At 44.2% G+C, this 19,183-nt stretch overlaps 2 protein-coding genes across 5 annotated transcripts; both read right to left on the bottom strand.

The window, feature by feature from the left end:
- Positions 1-3,754: 3,754 nt before the first annotated feature.
- Positions 3,755-14,585, bottom strand: LOC135234289 (RNA-binding protein 5-B-like). Of its 4 annotated transcripts, none has more exons than XM_064298736.1 (25): positions 14,408-14,585; positions 13,299-13,356; positions 12,782-12,956; positions 12,206-12,358; positions 11,822-11,891; positions 11,285-11,358; positions 9,992-10,084; positions 9,600-9,660; positions 9,115-9,180; positions 8,788-8,948; positions 8,444-8,541; positions 8,223-8,310; positions 8,034-8,102; positions 7,762-7,837; positions 7,489-7,589; positions 7,158-7,284; positions 6,904-6,995; positions 6,471-6,656; positions 6,154-6,294; positions 5,682-5,765; positions 5,389-5,568; positions 4,956-5,030; positions 4,734-4,837; positions 4,511-4,640; positions 3,755-4,385 (listed from the first exon to the last, which is right to left on the bottom strand). In XM_064298736.1, the coding sequence occupies exons 2-25, from the start codon at positions 13,313-13,315 to the stop codon at positions 4,260-4,262; spliced, it is 2,547 nt and encodes an 848-aa protein (XP_064154806.1). In that variant the 5' UTR covers positions 13,316-13,356; positions 14,408-14,585; the 3' UTR covers positions 3,755-4,259. The 4 variants fall into 4 exon arrangements, with proteins under 4 accessions (XP_064154806.1, XP_064154808.1, XP_064154809.1 ...); XM_064298738.1 differs by having other exon boundaries at positions 6,904-6,992; XM_064298739.1 differs by having other exon boundaries at positions 12,206-12,355.
- A 1,641-nt stretch (positions 14,586-16,226) lies between these two features.
- On the bottom strand, positions 16,227-18,545 carry LOC135234287 (probable protein BRICK1). Its single transcript, XM_064298735.1, has 3 exons — positions 18,365-18,545; positions 16,961-17,043; positions 16,227-16,845 (listed from the first exon to the last, which is right to left on the bottom strand). The coding sequence occupies exons 1-3, from the start codon at positions 18,480-18,482 to the stop codon at positions 16,819-16,821; spliced, it is 228 nt and encodes a 75-aa protein (XP_064154805.1). The 5' UTR covers positions 18,483-18,545; the 3' UTR covers positions 16,227-16,818.
- Between the last annotated feature and the right edge of the window lie 638 nt (positions 18,546-19,183).

Here is a 19,183-nt window from a genome sequence, read left to right as displayed (position 1 = left end):
GCCTCCATTTCCATTTCTCCATTGTCATATCACATAGTCAGAAACGTAAAGCAAGCATGGGATTTTGGAAACATTTGATGAGGAAGTAGGACAACCAAAAAAGTGGAAAATAAAAAATATTTTGTAATGGAAAAATGACATGCAGACAGGGAAAACTGAAATGTTTGCAAAACACAAGCCTTCCATGACTGGACAAAAATGGTCATATGATCACAAACATAAAGGGCAGTTTGGTTCACACTTCACAGCTCACAGCTACTGGCACCAGACAACATACCAGCATGTCTAACACACCTGCATATCACCTGACAATACACACAGAGATAATAAATATGTATGGTAAAAAAATATATAGTAATGTCATCAAATATTTGTCTTGTGAATTGAGATCTGTACACAAAGGCTGTTACTATATGCATCACACAACAATATTAAGGGGAAAAGGGAAAACACTGCACAGGCAAAGATTACATATTGATTTTGTTGTGTAACCAGCATTTCTGTGTTTCTGGAACAATATCCTGAGTAAAGGCTCTTGAATCAGCTGAACTTCCCTTTAACCTGAATCAGTTTGGAGTGCTGGGATTGGAACATTAAGCACAGCTCATCAGTTTGTAATCAAATAATGGAAAGGTCAGCGAAAAAGTAACAGTCATGTCAATAGCATTGCCTTGAGGTCACCTCCAAAGAAAGACACTAAATGGTGAAGAAAATAAAGTTTCTCCTGCTCATAGCATAACTCCCTCCCCCTTATTTATTCAGCAAGCGTTGAATTTGTGTTGAAACTGCAACCACCCGCTCTCTTCCCCAAATGCAGAGCAGTTACAATCAGCTTTCTTGGGAAGAAGATCACAAGGATGAACTTTACCGATGCAGATGAAGGAAAGGGCAGTATTTTGACATTGCCACTGAGCCTAGGGGCTTTCAGCACAGCGGACAGGTTGTTCATCACAATACAGTCTCACATACGGGCAAAGAGAAATGGCTGTTTCTGTTCAGCATCACATGAATACAGCAGTAGCATTTCAGCACAGAATACAACTTGAGCAGGCCTACATTGAAACATTTGTCAAGAGAATAGGTCAAGACCAGATTTAAACAAATAAGAATAAGGCTAGCCCATCAAGTGACTTGACTTGACCAAATGTTTTGTTCATGTCTATTTCTTCAGAGATGTTCATACTTCCTTTTTTAAATTTATGTACCTCCCCTTACCAAGTGCTGACCATGTGCTAAAACAAAGAGCTAAGTCCTCATTTGCAGTACAGAATCCTTCTGATACATAGCAATGGCAACCTGGCTACCAACATTGTTGCTGACAGAAAGAACATTATTCATAACCCCACATAATCAAAATTAACCAAAAATGGGACTGATTGATTAAACAAGGGAAAGACCTTGAACATCTCACTGTGGTCTTAGTGTGACGGTATACTTCTGTGCTGATATCACAATTGTAACTTTGTGTAACTGACATTTGACATACCTCCAACTGACTTCAGCGATAGAGCATCATAACCAATGCAACTTGGCAGCATTCACATCTTACACAGGAGTTACACTGGACAGCTCATCTTACTGGAAACAAAAATGTGCGAAATTGCATGCAGGAACCTCAGAATGAAGCCCAATTTCTGCAAGGCTCAACTGAACGGCTGTATTTCAGCTGCTGATGAGCTCGTTGTCATGCCCATTGGGGGAGATTTAACTTTTTTCTGTGACACAAATCAATGGGATGAAAGCAAGCCACTGGCAGTGTAATACTTTAATATCATTTTATCACCATGCCTGTACTCATTAATGTACTGTAAGAGGAGCCTTCGACTGCCATGGGTACTGTCCCTGATGTGACTGTATAAGCACCACTGTAAAAACCATATAAACAGGGCCTGCTCAGTATATTATGAATAAATACCACAGGCCCAACAGAAACAAATGCAGCCAATTAAAACCTGAAAAATTTGAGTAAAGAAATAAGCCTTCTGAGGTGGTGACCATTTAACTTCATCCAACAGGGACATGTAGAGAAGTGATCAAGAATAGGAATTAATGTCAAACCCGCACCATGTCTGGACCAGTTAGTGCATCAAGGAACTGTGCATCTTTATCTCCGAGACAGTGAAAGAGGAGGAAATGTTGCACATGAGTAGCAGTATACATTTTCTAGTAAATGGCTTTCCTTGTCAGTATTAATCAGCATTACAGCCAGGCCTAAGCCAAGACATTCCACAGCCATTCACAATACTGCTGCGAACAGAAGCCTGGAGCTACAGTTCACAGAATAACTAAAACTCAAACTAAAAGTGCAGTAGTTCAAAAAAAAAAACAAGACTTTGAACTGCACACAACCTGACAGAAGAGACACTGAAGGGGCCCAATGGGCTGACAGTGTATTTGTGACCTAACTTATTGCTGCCATAGTAATGCTGCTGGACATTTACAAGTGGCTAACACAGCAGTCATTTCACCTCCTGTCCAATTTCTCATAGCCTGCCAAAACATTTTTTTTTTTTTCCTAGTGTATAAATTTCAGTTGCCAAGAAAGACCTACTTAATCGAGAAATACATCAAAGAGAAACACCTATTTCTGTTTCTGCCAATTGTCTTTCCACAAGGAGTGAATCATCTAATCACAACTGAACTGAAGAAAATGAATGCAGAGCCAAAGACCTGGGTCTATGTGAAGCCAGTTTGCAATGTGCATGTCCTATAGTGTCCTTCAGATGACACGACAAGGCAGGACCACACTCCTCAGACCAACAGCCCTCTCTAGTGGACACTTTAAATAGCAGTGGAAACGCTCCGCTTTAAAAAAGGGGAAGGGACATTTGGAATGTTACAAATCCAAATGTTACAAACTTGCTTGCACGATGATTGAAACTAAATAAGACAAATGAGGCAGTCAAGCAATCAAAGAGTTTGAGGCAAAAAAGAGCTGGAACTCTACAGCGAGACAGACCAACCACTGATGATTTATTGAGTGCTCAAATTCTATAACATTTTCAACTAAAACCACTTATTTATAGGATATTCCCCTCCTGATAGGTGCCCTGTCAACCCGGTCCTTGGAAAATTAAACCCCACTGCTTGTAGTGCCATGTGGGACTGATTAATGTCAGAATGTTGCCCTGGATATTTGGGTAAGTAGGTAGGTAAGTAGTGACCCTTTCAGTGTTCTACAGAGGCTTCTTTAAACAATTTAATGGGATCATTCTAGACCAAAAAATTACTTCTGGAAAGGTACTTGGGTAAGGTAAAAATGTCTATATATGCCCTAGAATGTTTCTTGGAATACAGTAAACATGTTCATCATCCTTTCTCCTCCAGTAAAAAAAACACACAAACAATTCTCTACACTTCACTTTTGCCTCAGATGATCCAAATTGTGCCAAAAAATGACGAAAACTAAACGTACTGCAATTTGGCATTACTTTCCTTTTCCGTGTTAATATATCTATGGCACCGGGGAGCAAACGGTGTACAGATGGGGATATTAAACCAGAACGGTTGGAAAGAATGCATAGCTTTAGCACGTGCTAAGAGGGCTGCTGCTGACCCTGTGAGTTCCAGAGGGGGTGCTGCCACTGCGGTCAGCCTGGTTTGGGCGGGGCCGAACGAGGACCTTGGGTCGCACGAATGTTAGACAGCCCCCCCACCAGGGGGCAAAAAACATCCCATTTTATTAGATATTCAAAAAAAACACATTCCACTTTCATTTAACCTACAACACTTCAAAAAACATGGACCAACTGAAAACGTTTCCACTCAATTTATTTTGTCTGTACAAAAAAAAAATGTATCTTACAAACTGTACAATTTATTGAACATGGACACAAAATGCTATCGATACCAATTCACAGAGGATAAAGAAAGTTCTTTTATGCAAGGAAACATACATACATTAAATTACATACAAACTGCTCTCGCTCCACCTGAGAAACAGACGAGTGTCCATCGTTCTCAAAACGTTCAGACTGCCGAGCCCACGGGCAGGAGCAGCCCTTTACCGGCAGCTGCCGCGGAAATGAGACCGGCGCCATGTCTTCCGTTATCTCCCGGAAACAGAGCTGCCGTCTTTCCCCAAAGCAACCATGGCAACCGTCTCATCTCCGCTGGTAGGCTCCGGGAGGGACGTGGCTCAGAAGGACGGGCGGGCAGCCGTTCGCGTGAGAAGGCAAATCAATGGGCGTCCGAGCTCTCTGCAGAGAGAGCTCGGACTTTGGGCCGGGAGGGGCCGTCTGGCGCTGGAGGCGACGGGCTCACTCCATCTCGGTGAAGCGAGCGAACATGGCCTTGCGCACGGCGTCCTTGTAGGTCTCGGAAGGAGACAGGCCGTAATTGCTGCCCTTCGTCCCCAAGCCCGCGCCCTTCATCCTCAGCTGTGCCTGCGAGGGGGTACAATCGGTTAAGGAAACGGCCAAGGATTCCCAAAGCTCTGCGGTTCTCAGACAGAATGGCTGCGGAACCCTGGCCAAACGCAGGAAAGGGGATCGGCCTCAGCACGGCTCACCTGGATGGGCGCGGTGATGCCCTGCTGGTTGCGGCCCAGGCCCTTGCCCTCCTGCCAGCCCATGGCCTGCAGCATCTTGTTGCCGATGTTGTCGCTGTTCAGGCCGTCCTTTGTGGGCTGCTCGTAATTCCTGGGGTGAGAGGAAAAGATGAGCACGTTACTCTCTCACTCCCTATGTCCCTCATGGAAGGGTAGCTTCGTGAAGGAAACAGCTTGCACTTACACGACAGGTGGCGGCTGAGGGGTAAATTTCTTCTTCTTTGGTGCTGGAGGTTCCGGGATGCCGTACTTTTCCCTTCTTTCAGCTGCCCGGTCTCTGTATTTCATCTGTTAGGAAGAAAATGGTGAAAACAGAATTAGCGGAAAAACCAGTCGGCCATTTTCACTTCGACCAAAGCCAGCGTTGACACTGTGAAGGTAAGGCGTAGTCTCACTGAGCCCATACCTCACTTTCCTTCCTCTCCATGTCCTCCAGCTCTGATTCAGTCATATTGGATCTTCTATGAACTTCCAGGTTTTGCTGGGAGAGGAAAAGGAGGAGAAAGTTTGGATTTTAACCAAAAAGTATCAAGTTCCCTTCTCTTACCACCAAGGGATACAATCCAATCTGTTTGGCTTGAGAACAATTTGGGAGAATTTTGGAAACAAATGGAAGAGTAGAGCAATGTCTACAGAAGATTCTTTACACAATTCCTGGAATTTTACTGGAGTTTGAGACCAAAGACTCAACAAACATTAACACTTAGTTAATGAGTAAGCCCCTCTTAGCCTCACACTGGTGAGTAAAACCTAAAGACCTTAACAAAAGGTGCCCTTGCCATTTATCCCAGGTCATGCAGACATGTAAAAGGCAGCCGAGAGCCTTTGGGCAGCAGTACCTTGTGCAGATCGGAGAGCTGCTGGTGGCGCACCAACGCGTCCTTGTTGGGGAACTGCCTGCGGCACAGCAGGCAGGCCATCTTCTTCCAGTCCGTCAGCTTGTCCAGCCCATCCTCACCCCGCTCAGACTCCGCCTCCTCCGGGTCACTGTCGCCGCTGTACGCCGCCACCAGACCGCACTGATGAACCCACAGACGGACGCCATTAACATGGATGAGACCGACAGCGAAAGTGCACTTTAACGTGATAAAGAACATGGGGGTAAAATCAGGAGGCCTCATTTCCTACTCACAGCGCTGTCGTCCTCTCCAGGCTTGGTGGTCTCGGGGACCTGCAGTGGCAGAGGAACGGGCAGCTTTTCCAGTACGCCGCTCTGCTGTAAATGCACAGGCACAATGAGCTGGGCTGAGACGCACACCGCACAGCACCACCAGAACACGACGCCATTTCCCCCCCCAGTCTTCAACCAGCACGGGACCCAGTTTATTGCTCCCTCATCTGTCCACCGCTCGTCTCAGTCGTCTGGCACATAACTTCACAGTGTTACAGCTTGACACTGATGTGAGATGTGTCGGCTCAACTCCAGGCTATGTGCGTTGCTGATAATCCAATGGTCGGTTACATTTTCTAATCAACTATAAGGCTCATCTAAGCAGTAGCCCCGTTTGGTCGCAGCAATTCATTTCAACTCAACCACTGACCTATAATGACTGGCTAAATCAAGCCGTTAATCTCTGATCTCCAGGCAGAGGTGCCTCCTGTACCTTTTTCTCAAAGAGGATGAAGCCGGCATCGGCCGCGGCCGCCTCCTTCCTCTCCTCCTGGCTCACGGGGTGGAAGCTGCTCTTAAAGTTCTCCTTCTGCTTGTTCAGGCTCTTCGCCCAGCGCTCCATGTCTTTGGCAATCTGGGACCAAAAGCAAACCGCGCGTTAGCCAACCTGGGCTTGGAAACGAGCGGACCGATACCCTCACACACAAACGCATTTGTACGGAGAACACCAAGACACGCCCTGCTTTGACAAAGCACTCAGCCTGCTGGTCCCTCTCGAGACAGCCTCGGGACCCAAACGCTGAGCCCTACCTGCTGCGCAGTCTTGCTCTTTGGCTTCTCCTTCTTCTCCTTGGCCTCTTTGGTCTCCTTGGTGGCGGTGCCTCCTGAGGTAGAGTTTGAGGCCTGTGCGGCGGCGGTGCCACTGGCCGCAGGTACGTATGCCTGCTTCTCACCATCCCAGTACAGGTACTGCTGAGTCTGGGAGTTGTAGTAATACTGTGGGAGAGTGGAGAAAAAAGAAAGTCACTCTGTAACTGTCGACAGGCGTCAACAAAGGCAAAATTCAACTGGGACAGGCTAGAGCATGTGATTTCAAATACAGCAGAACATGCCATTACTGACATGTGACATGTCAGCATGTGATTTTCAGGGAGTAATTAAGTCACTGAGATTCAACATTTTCCTTTAAGTATCCATTGAAAGTGTTCCTAGCATCTACATATCCATCGGTCACACTACGTACGTGAGTGTTTGGATCATAGTAGAGCCCAGTTTGTGGGTCATAGTAATACCCGGAGGCCTCGTCGTACTGGTAGGTAGATGTGTCGGGAACTGCTGGAGGACACGAAACAGACGGTCAGAACAGAACGGGGTTGTGCTACAGGAACGAGTCACCAAGCGACAGTCCTCCTGAAGCACCTTCAGCATTCAAAAAGCACAATTCAAACACCCGTGTCATGTTGTCAATGTCATGAGTCTGAGGTCAGGCACACGGACCAATTTTGCCGTCGGAGGCTGGAGCTGCGGCTGTTGCGGTGGCGGTTGCCGTAGTAGCTGAGGTGGTTGCAGTTGCGGTTGCCACGACGCCTGTAGACTGCGCCACTGCCTCAGCGTGCTGGGCAGCCTGCACATACGGTAAAAGACTGTTACCATAGGGACCGCAGCCAAGTGAACTCAGAAACACGACTATCATGCGACTGCTGCCACGCTGACAGTTACCATCTCAAATGAATATGGTGCGTTTCGGCTGGCTAACTGAAATAACAGTGTATGCGATCCCAGTGCGATAGGCGATTAATCGGGTCTGTGCTGGTGAAGCCGGACTTACCTGTGTGACGGGCTGGCTGACGATGTGGGGCTGGTAGACCTGGGCACTCTGAGACACCACCACACCTGCAGCGGCAGGGAGGATCTTCACCCCAGGGGCAGCTGCAACAGTGAGGACAGGCTCATCAGCATATGCTCTCTATTCGCTAATACTTTTACCATGAAAAAGCCTTGTCTCGATTCCATGCAAAAAAAAAATACTGTGATGCGTTAAATGAGTCTCTAAAAGTGCAGCCCAATGCTGACCGTAGAGCTCAAGGTAAAGGACTCCTACCTCCCAGTAAGCCGGTCCCTTGTGCAGGATCCATTACTCCAGGCTGCTGATAGTAGGCTTGGTAATCCTGACCGTACTGCAAGAGAACCGCAAAACCCTTACTACTTGCACCATTAAAAGCTACTCTTTACTGAATGTAGGAAACCATTAAAGTTACAGCACCACATGAATTCTGTACATTTCTCTGCGGGGGAAAAACAGGCCCCTCTGCTCTAAGATGGATCACAATGCCTCCATCTCAGCTCAATCACAGGAACGGGCCGAATGCTCACCTGGGCATAGGGCATGTAGCCCTCCTGCAGGTAGCTGTACTCGGAGCGTGCCTCCGTGCCCTGTTGAGGCTGAGAGAACACAGAGCACGCGTTAGTACACAAGAAACCTGCTGGAATTCAGCCTTATTGCACTTCAGTGCGTCAACCTGGTCAGGCTCAGAGCCAGACAAGCTAGCGGCAGGCTGGTACCTGGCTGGAGGACCACTGGGCCGCAGCGATGGCAGTGCTGGCCACAGAGAAGGCACTGATGCGGTTCCCGTCCGGCGTGAGCAGATCCCTGGGTGGTGGGGGGGGGAGCAAGAAGCATGTGGTCACTGTCTGCCCCAGGAAGACATCTCTATGGTTACCAACAGTGTTAATGTTAGGAGACTATGGCCTCCCGAGTGCATTGCGTGCCCTTGTGCACTCACTTCCTGGCGCTCTTGGCATAGTCCACACCGACGGTCTTCCCATCCAGTTTGAGTGGTGGCTGCAGTCCTTGGAGAATCATGAGAAGCTGGGAAGCCTCCTGTGAAGAGACGGAAGCAGTCGACTGTTCAGTGACTTCCCACAGTGAGCTTGCAGCAATGCATGAGTGAGAGAGTTGCAAGGAGTGCAGGTTTCCGTTGTTACTCAGCACTTATTGGATTAACTAAACCAGATGAGTAGACTTCATTCATCCAATAGGTACCAAGTAACAACAGAAACCAGCCCACCGCATGGCTCTACAAGGGCAATGATGCCAGTGCAGTGGCGTGTAGTGAACTGATCGTACCAGAGGGGACGAGAGCTGCACAAAGGCAAAGCCGCGGTTCTGTCCCGTCTGCTTGTCCTTAATGAGCCGGATGTTGCTCGCCGACAGGTTGGCGTAGGGTGCCAGCGCCGCCATTATGGCCTCTATCGTGGTGAGCGGGGCGATGTTCCTCAAAATGATCGCTGCCAGAGACACAGTCATCATTCTGACAGGGAAATGACCAGCACTACAAACTAGGTCACACTACAGAATGCTACACTGGTGGACGCGTTAATGGCCACATGCCAAATGTTGGGTTAGCAATGCATTACTAATATAGCGGATCTAGAAATGACGATTGGCTCTCACTGTCGCCGTAGTAATCTCCAGTTTGCTGGGGCTCTGGAGCTCCCGGAGGGCTGGTGGTCTCGCACTCTGTTAAAAAAAGCAAACACAACAGAACACACCCATCAAGAACCCTTCAGTTACAACAAGGAAGATCGCCAGAGTCGAGTGCCAATGGGGTTTTTTGCCAGGAATAGAATCGGAAATACCGAATGATGCTGCTGCTGGTTACTTCAACATTTACACATTAAGCCCCCAAATTCCAAGTTAATTCTTAATTCAAATATTAAGCTTGCAGAGCTTTTTTTTTTTTTTTTAATGCCCCACCAGCACTTCTAGAACTTTCTGACAGAGCTGGCGAGGCATGATTTAGTGTAAAGGAAAATAGTTATGACCATGAGCCAGAAGGCCACATCCTAAGAAGCAGATTGTGTCTATGACAGAGTCAGCCTGTTCGGGACATCCGGATGGGTGCAATCAGTGGCTTCTTTGGACTGGAGACCACTTACCAACTTTTGCTGCTCCACACCTGAAGCACTTCAGCCTTCTTCGGAAATTGTACAGGCCACACTGCAAGCAATCGGTTACACCGTTTTATTCACAGCAAACTACCCAGAGCCTGAACTTTGCGCCCGCAGTCAAAAGCAAGCTAGGAAGCTGCAGTGGGTGATACTTACCAGGGAACAACTTGCCTACAAACTCATCCCTTCCAACAGGTAAACTCATTAATCTCTCAGCAGGCAAGTCGCATGACATGGTCAGCAAAATCTAGACAAGTCACGGACTGCAGCAAAGCGCCAGTTCTAGCACGGCCTCAAACTGTAGGGCTACATGGTCCAGTGCCGTGGTGGCTACACTTGTGAGTGAGTGTAGAGCGTGAGGGAGGTACGGGGGCACTTACAGTGTTGCAGAGCCAGTCTTCAATTCCTGTCTTCTTGTGGCGGGGGTTGCTGTAGTGCATGGCCACATTCTTGCCCTGGATCATCAGCAGGTTCTGCAAGAGGAAGGCGGCAGTCATTTCTGGCTTCCCGGCTGACTCGAGTCACATGGGCTGATCAGGTGTGTTTCCGGGAAGGATGGGGGAGGGTGTAATGTCAGCTGGAAAGGGTGTCGGAGGCGGGCGGGTGTGTGCGCTGGGGAGGGGTTCTGACTGTGTATCGGACCCGAGCGCTGTCGGCCCGCCGAGGCGGAGCCGGAGCGGAGTGTGTAAACCAGGGAACAGCCGCCGTACGGGGTGCGCTGTGTCATCAACCATCATCAACCCATAACCAGTCTCTGAGAAAAACAATCATGTCCCTCTTTCTCCCCCCACACTCAGACGTTTCTACTACGTTTATCTCCAACACTTGGCGGGGAAAAACTGACAGCAGACATCCGCAGTGGACGATCTTATTTTGACATCAAAATGTGCCAAAAAAGAAATCACCCAGTTCTTTCCTTGGATTGTGAGCTTCAGGGGGTCCTCTAAGTTTAACTAATCAATAAACTTGATGCGGTCAGGATCTTTACCATAAAGGTTTACTGTCGAGTTTTAAGTCTGCATCTGTGTACAATAGTCATTCCCTACACTTTATTAGCTTTTAAAAGCTAAAGTCTGTGACTGTAAAAAGTCTCAAAAACGACAGGCTTTGTATTGAACTACGCTAGTTAACGGAAAAGGTGAATCGAGCTAACAATGACCACGTAGCAGAGTGTATGCAAAGTTACTTTATCAAATAAGGAGCACATGCCACTTAATGAGATAAATATATAGCTCCAAAGAGTCTCTCAAATGTCTCATGAAAATCCAATGTGCGGATTTTCCCCCACAGTCCCTTACTCAAAATTCCAACTCTGCTTATGCCACTGTTGGTCCCGCAGTTCCTTTTCTCCAGATCAAAACAGGTTTATTTAAATATTAAATAACAAGCAATGGTTATGCAAAAAATAAAACATAAAAACACTTCCTTCCATTCAATTTTAAAGAGGCTCGCCATAGCGTTTCATGATTGGTTTGAAAGTATTTTTAAATGTAACTCCTTGAGTTTTAAAAAAATACCACCAGGCAAGTCAAGTCTCCTAAACAGGACCCCCAGGCTACAACTCTCCACTCCATTTATTTCATATTCACGCTGTCCATCAATTTTCACATCGCATTCTTGTTTTTGTGTTCTGATCCCCAAGATAATTCTAGACTTGGTGATTGAGAGGCAACCTGATTGGTCTCCATCCATCGGGTCGCATCTTGCAAGTGATAAAACTCCACGAAGGCGAACCCTCGGCTTATACCTAGAGACAGCATTCAGATATAGACGGAGTCGTGTTAGTCAGAATCCTTTGGCACAACAATCAAGCTCTGTCACAAACTGCTTCACAGCTCAGAAACCCATACAGTGAAACAGTGGGTGGAGTTTTTTTTTGGGTGCAGGGCAAACCTTTGCCATAGCAAGAACCCTCAGAGGACAAGGCCTAGTCGGTACTGTTCACACACTTTCAAAGGGGGGACGGGGGGGACCATGCAGATGCCTAATGCTTTTACTTTCGAAGTTTAGGCCGGATTTTAGGATGGAGGCTGTACAATTTTGCTACTTGCACACCTTCTGGCATTACATTTAGATCAAAACAAAGGCCTTTTTGTCTCGTGAAGTCAGACATCAAGAGGGTTATTACTTTGCTATGGCAAAACTTGAAATGAAGGCCCTGTGGTGTCTGAGGCTGGGGGACAGGGGTCCTCCGGACACCAGACTCTCACCTGTCCTCTTCTTCATCAGACGGACGTCTGCAGGCTGGGGTCCCTCCAGCAGGTCTAGAGCAGCCCGGACCTGCCCCATGTGAGACAGTGACTCGTGTCAGCAACGTTTGCCTCGCACAAAGGCACACCTCAAACTATTCCCCAAATTCTAACCTAAGCCATTTGTGCATGTAAAGAACTCATGCATATTGGACAATGTAAATGATCTGTTAAAAGGTTACAACTAAAGAACAAACATGCCAAAATAACACAGCATCATACTGATCTAAAATATGAATCAAAATAGCAGAAGAGTACACTGGGCTCTTAATTCCAGTGATCATTAAGGCTCGGCTATGCAGACGGGGATTCAGAAGGCTGACGAGGAGATGCAGGAGGACTCACCTCTGCCTCGGTGACATGAAGCGACAGGCCCCTGAGCATGATGGTCTTGCTCTCCTGCTCCTCGCCCATCTCTCCTCTGTAGTCCAGCTCATCGCCGTCAGAGTGGTAGCCATCTTCAGACCTGTCACTGTTGCGTCGCTTCCGGTCTCTCTGCTGAGACAGTAACAGCCAATCAGTAAGAGCATACTGCTGCTCATTCAGAAACAAGCAGTCCAGGCTGTTGCTTGACACAGGCAGGAGGCCAGACTCTTAGGTACAAAATACCTCTAGCTTAACCTATTGCTTCAACAGTGAAGGGAGCATAAATTAAATCAAATGATTACCTTAAAAACCATAATATGAAAAAATAAGTTTGTTCCATGCATTTCAAAGACCCAAAGCACCATGGGAATCAGGCAGATGCATACAGTATGCCTCTACATATAGTCAACGACAGTGCTGCAAAGTAGGGCAACCCAGCTTTAGGCAAACAGCTTTGCCCTCTTCCAAATTAGTCCATTACAATACCTCATGTTACATTTCTTCAGGAAATATTAAATATGTAACTGTGGCATGTGAAAGCAGGTAGGGGCCTACCTCGGGGCTGTCCCAGCCCCTGCGCTCCCCGTCGTAGCGGTCGCCACGCCTCTCATCACCCCAGCGCCTGGCCTCATATTCACGCTCCGGGTCCCTCTCCCGCCGGTCCCTCCACTCTGATTCGTCGCGGGACTGGTCCGGTCCGTACCTGCCACTACGCTCAGTGCGACTGACCCTGTGTGGGGACGCACAGCCATCACTCAGTAAATGCAACAGAACAAGACTCCCTACTGTGGCACACACAATGTAAAATCACTTTAAAAATGTCACCGAGTAAGTTATACTGGAAACAATCATCTTAAAACTAAAACTGAAATCGCAGTTGTCTGGTGGAACAAGTAATAAATATTTCTCTTCACGTTTTACAAAATCATAAACGCCATGTCTAAGTAAGGTACAAGAATCTCATTTTTAAAAAGTGGAGGTTGCTGGTGGACCATAATATACAGTTCTAAAATTACTGTTAAAATTAAACGCAGTTATATAACAATACTAGTGGAATCTACGTGGAACTCACCGTTTATCAGCTCCCATGTCAGATGATACAATAGAAGACTGGTGCAAAGACAATTTCTCTGTAAAAAGCAGAAATAATTTTGTAAACTGAAAATGCAATATAATACTAATAATAATATTGCTCAATGCCACAATGCAAATAAATACACCGGCCATTCTCAAAAAACGAAATAGTGTCCCAAGGCAAAGCCACAGCACAGGCATCACGTTGAATGCCTGTGTTTTACACAACGATTGACTTTGTTACAAGCTTGTGGTACAGTTCTTCGGTTTGAATTTTTTTGAAATATTTAGATAAGGTTAGCTAGCTGACATAGTTTGCCTATTGCTCGTCAGATATTAATTCCCCAGCCGACAAGCTCTTAGATAACACATCTGCAATGACAATGTATGGCTTACTGCTTTAAACATTTAGGACAGCTAAATTGCACACAAAAAGTAAAGTATCTTCATTGACTATATTGATCAGCGAAATAGCCTACATACACAGCTTCCTTACCAGCGTTACTTTATATATATATATATATATATGTAAAACAGGCCGAATTAGAGTCAGCTGTTCAGCTAATAAAAGTTCCCAGAAAAATGCTAACGTCAGCTAGAGAAGATAAGTTAGCGTTTTAGTGGATAACATTGAATCAAGGCAGCCAGCTAATGCATCGTTCATTGCTTTTGAACGGTCAATGTTACCACACATATGACCAGATAAGAGCATCCACTATTCCTCCTACAAATAGCTCGCAATGTTAACGGAAAATAACGCTTAACATCGAAACAGGGTATCGTATCCATACGGCACAAGAGGAAGGTCAGATTTTTCCCTTTTACAATATAAAATCAACTAAGTTACAAGGCAAGCACACAGACAAACAAAAACGACAGTACATAATCCAAAATAAAACAAGCAGCAATAACGCGTGATATTCACATACCCCATTCCTTGACACTGAGCAATAATTGACGTTAGCTTGCTAACTAGTAAGGTTGGCTACGTTAAACAAGATGGACACTTTGCAGCTACCTAACGCTAGCTTAGCTTACAGAAGTTCCAGTTAGACAATATGTTTACAAACAAGTTTCACCATTATAATAATCGTTCAAACAACTTACCAAAGAGACGATAGTTAGATGCGACAGATCTTAATTGCCGAATAATGCAACAAAAAAGTACATTTAGTTATGCTGTAAACAAAGTTCAAGGACAAGCTCTTTCCATTTTTGTTTGCTTCTGCTCTAAGCAAAAATGGCTCTCCCTGCCTTTCTCTTTCCCAGGATCCCTTGCTGTCCTTCTTCTTCGGTTCCCCCCCCCTCCCCCCCCGATATAAAACGCGTGGCTGGTACACACCTGCCACCTAGAGGAAGATTTGAGACTTATTAGTTCCCGAGGAACAACGTTTCAGAATTTACCCGCATCTGAAGTTAAATATTCCGTAAACGGAGTTGTGTACATCGCTCTGGATAAGAGCGTCTGCCAAATACCTGTAATGTAATATAATCTCAAATGCCTATTTGACACTGGTTTGATAGAAAGAAGTAAGATGCAATTAACTACGAATATTGCCCCGCTTTCACCACTCCAAGAGACTATACTAGATGCTCCATAAAACTAAAAAAATATTTACCTTTAATGTCTGACTGGCCATCAGGTTACTGATTTCTGCTTCAGCCATTTTCAGCTTCTCTTTTTTTCCACATTTGTTCAAAAACCAATCCATTTCCACAGTAAATCTTGTTCAAAAGATTCTAATAGAATTGTCTTATTTTGGTGCTCCACAGGCCCTCCAATGCCACCAAGCCATGTTTTTTTAATGGATATGCACAGCAGAATAACATTCCACTTTTTTACAAGTAAAATGTGCACGGTCGGTGTCTGAATTTTATTTATGTAAAGCACACTGGGTTGCCTCTGTGTATGAAGTGTGCTATAGAAATACATTTTGATTGATTGATTGATTGATTGATTGATTGATTGATTGAATGCTGTTATCCCAGACTTCAATGAGAAACACCCTCAAGCTCTACCCCACACACATATCTAGCTCCCCTCACTTGGTGATTCAGGGTGACTTGGGAAAACTGAGGCAGTCTTCCTGCACCACAGTTGACATAAGGTACTGCATAAACTTATTTTGAACACATTGTTTTTGTATCGCCGCTGTACACATTCACCAGTCACTGCTGACAAAATTTCAGACAGAGGTTTACAAATCTTAGCCTATATGTTTCAGATCCGGTGCTTAAAAATATTGAGCTGTCCACCACAGCACTACTGAATTGTCTGCAGGTCTCCCTCCACTGATTCTAAACAGTGAGTTCCTGCTCATCACTTTGGCTTCCCAATGGTGGAAAGCACTATTCAAGCTGATGAAGAGGATAGAGTATGCCCTATCATCATAATGTACTAGACCTGCTACACTTCTAGCTTTTTTGTTTAAAATGGTGGTAGCTTTTATATTCAGCTTGAAAATGCATTACATTTACAGCTGTACTGCACCAGCTTATTGACTATATTTGGTGCATGCACTTTCTGACAATCTGTGAATTGCCATGGGCATGACTGAAAATAAATGTAATGACTGCATGCATAACTTTCTGCTCATTTGCAGAAACCAATGATACGTGACACCTTAATGACATCATCCATAACGTTTTACCTAAACAAGTCATTCTTACAAAGGCAATAAATGCAAAGCACTCGTGGTCTGTATGTCCACAGAATTCATCCAATAATAGAGTACAACTATAACTATAAAACTACTAGAATAAAGAATGCATTTTTCATAGTCCTGATCCTTAATTTAACATGCAACACATATTTGATTGATTTAAGTTAATGTATTTCTCAATTGGAGATTGCAACCTAGTCATAAAGTTCATAATCAAACTTCCTTAAACTGTCAAAAATGTCAGGCAAAAAAACATCCATAAGTTAGATTTTTTTCAGTTTTTCTTTAATTGTCTTTTAGAACAAATGGAAAATACATTTATTTCACACATACAGGAACACATAAAAACAAGTGACAAATTATGGAGAAACAGACAATCCACAGGGTAGCCTTGGCACTTGAAAATTCTTTTTCTCAGGAATTTCTCATTTGCGATTTTTTACTGCACATGTTTTTGCAATGTCTTCAATGGGCATGTTTCAGACAGGAGCTAGAGTTTTGTGACATTCACTTGCATGCAACAATGTTGGGGAATAGGGACAAATGTAACAAAATGGATGCCATACCATAGCACACATTGTGCCTGACACAAAGCTTCTGCCCTCCAATTTGTTTTTCAGATACATCTAACTGGTCTAAATAATGTGTGCTTTATAGTAAGAAATGACAGCTTAAATTCTTCAAAATGATTAACACACTGTATCACATGGTTGTTGAGATGGACTCTGCAGTGGTCCCATACAAAAGATTACAGATTTAAAATGTACATTAGTATTAAAAGAATTAAATAAAATGGAAAAACAGGAAGTCTGGCAGCCAGTGCTGTAGAGGCATTGTCCTCTGTCCAACACTGTTCTAGGTCAATGTCTCCCCTTTTGTTACCTGCAGATGGAAAGAGATTTAAATGTATTCAAATGATCTCTTGCTAGGTTAAGACACACATTTTACAGTATTACACATATTTACTTCAGGTAAAAAAATAAGCCACCACTCTTACCCGTGCCTCAATATACTCAATTCTCCTCTCCAGTGCCGTCAGTTTCTCATTCAAAGTCGCCAGACGAGACCTGCAGGACATATCTAAGTAGCGATAAAATACAGTTTAATATAAAATTATGGCTAGATACCAGTTGTCGGCTTCAGGCTTCAACAGTGTAAAGTAAACCTGTATACATTTTAACTGTCGAGAAACTAGTTAGAAAACGACCAGCTAACCAAGTACATCCAGCGTCAATTTCTATGCTTTCACCCTGACAAATCTTCAGGGCAGGCAGCTGAACACTAATGAGATTTGAGGAACTGAGATAGGGAACAGCTGGTATCAGTCTCTGCTTTTCCAATAAAAATTGTTGGCCAGAGCAGCGGTTCTCAAACTGGGTCCTGGGAGACCCTGTGTATGCTGGTTTTCTTTCCAACCACAACTGCATTCCCAGAATTTTATCAAGCTGTTGATTTTTCTTAATCATCCTTTTCATGTTAAGAGGGATCATTTACCCTCCTAAACCACATTATCAGAAATAGCCACGCATGCCATGAACCATAAACGTTCCATATTCACAATGTGTTATCGATAATGGTTACATAGAGTTCAAAAAGTAATAAAACAAAATAACTTATTAAATTAAAGGTAGGTCAATAGGTGAAAGTAAAATTGTGCACACATGGTCAGTTGGCCACTAAACTAAGCATTTGGTTAAAAAAGAATACAAAGTAAAAATAAATGATAACGACCCAAACCTGCATTGCGTTAACAATTTCAAGGGAAGAAAATAGGGAAAAACTTAATTAATTGAGCAAAATATTGGCTGTAAAAAAAACAAACAAACACAAAAAACAGTATACTTATAGGTTTCCTGGGACCGAGTTTAAGAACCACTCACTGGGTCAGAGAACACGAATGTAGATTGTTTGTGGCAATCTTTCGTTGCGAAAGGCAACACTGCAGATGATCAATCAGAGCATACCATTTTGAAAACAAAGCATTAGCTAAACAATAAACACCGACATGACATAAAAAGGGATAAATTTACGCCCACGACATCACACAAATAGTTACCAAAATGGGCCTCAAACAATAGCTAGATCTAGCTATATTTCGCAAGTTACAATTTATTAAAGCACTCCCAGAACACACTAATACAAACGTAGCTGGCAAATGTGAGCTGGATAGGAAGCTATGAGACTACATACATAATTTCGACAGCAACCTACACACCTTGAAAAATAAATCATTTCACCACTTCCTAAATACTTAGCTAGCAACAAACACCGATAAATCGGGCTAAGTAACTAGCCTAACGTTACTGTTAGCCAGTTAGCTATGTCACACAAGAGTGGACGCGTGAATAATATGCAACGTATCTCGGTGTATATATTATAAATAAATGAATGCGTTCCTCACCGAACGAATTCAAAAAATCTGCAATTTTCTTGATACTGCTCGTTATAACTTCGATATATTCCCGATTCGCCCAGTCCTGGTGAATCTCTCTCTGCACTGGATCTTCCTGGCCTGCCATTTTCCTGTACGCCACTCCACGCAGTGGCAGCAAACAGGCCAGTGCCCTCCAGCGGCAGTAATGTGCTATGCAAGTATCTGCCGATCTCATGTGCATTTGTATGCAGGACAACTAGTCCACAAATAACGCAAGCATGCATAACTTAAATAAATGTGGATATAAAAAAGAAAACTGGAGCAAACAATACATCAATTAATAATTTAAATTATAAATAAAATAAAACGCAATAATAGATAACAATGCAAAAGTATACACACCATTCAATAAATCAATCCATAATAGACATTCGTTAAAAAAAAGTTCGACAGTAAATTAATGTGAAAATAAATTCTAAAATAGACATAAAAAGTGATGCATGAAAAGACGAACCCTTTTTGATGGAATACAGGAAATGCAGCGGCAATTTGCGCAGTAGTTGGTCAACTAAGTACTGACATGTACTAGGGGCATTATACTTTGTACCCAATTACTATACAGAACGAGAGAAACATCTGCACTTTAGGTGACTTTAGTTCGGCCACCAACTCCAGACACCGATTCCTGTCAGTTTAGCAAATAATAAAATAAAATAAAATAAAAATGAAAAAAAACGTGATTCAGTGGTTAACTTCCAGATTCTCAGTTTCTCGGACCCGGGTCAGAAGGGGTGTAGAAATATATACGCAACGCAAGAATACAACTGAGCAGCAGCATCAGCAAGT

Source organism: Anguilla rostrata, chromosome 11, assembly GCF_018555375.3.
Source record: "Anguilla rostrata isolate EN2019 chromosome 11, ASM1855537v3, whole genome shotgun sequence".
Lineage (NCBI taxonomy): Eukaryota > Metazoa > Chordata > Actinopteri > Anguilliformes > Anguillidae > Anguilla > Anguilla rostrata.
Note: the sequence above shows the minus strand (reverse complement) of the source record. Positions and strands in the feature narration are given on the sequence as shown.

Excerpts from the sequence above, each read along its gene's own strand:
- LOC135234289 (XM_064298736.1), bottom strand. Across the intron at positions 7,285-7,488 it reads TCAGCCAGCCCGTCACACAG|GCTGCCCAGCACGCTGAGGC; the intron begins GTAAGTCCGGCT and ends CCGTATGTGCAG. Across the intron at positions 4,641-4,733 it reads CCTCAGCCGCCACCTGTCGT|GAATTACGAGCAGCCCACAA; the intron begins GTAAGTGCAAGC and ends CTCTCACCCCAG.
- LOC135234287 (XM_064298735.1), bottom strand. The coding sequence starts at position 18,482 with ATGGCAGGCCAGGAAGATCCAGTGCAGAGAGAGATTCACCAGGACTGG. Across the intron at positions 17,044-18,364 it reads AGATTTTTTGAATTCGTTCG|ATATGTCCTGCAGGTCTCGT; the intron begins GTGAGGAACGCA and ends ATCGCTACTTAG. Across the intron at positions 16,846-16,960 it reads TTGAGTATATTGAGGCACGG|GTAACAAAAGGGGAGACATT; the intron begins GTAAGAGTGGTG and ends TTCCATCTGCAG.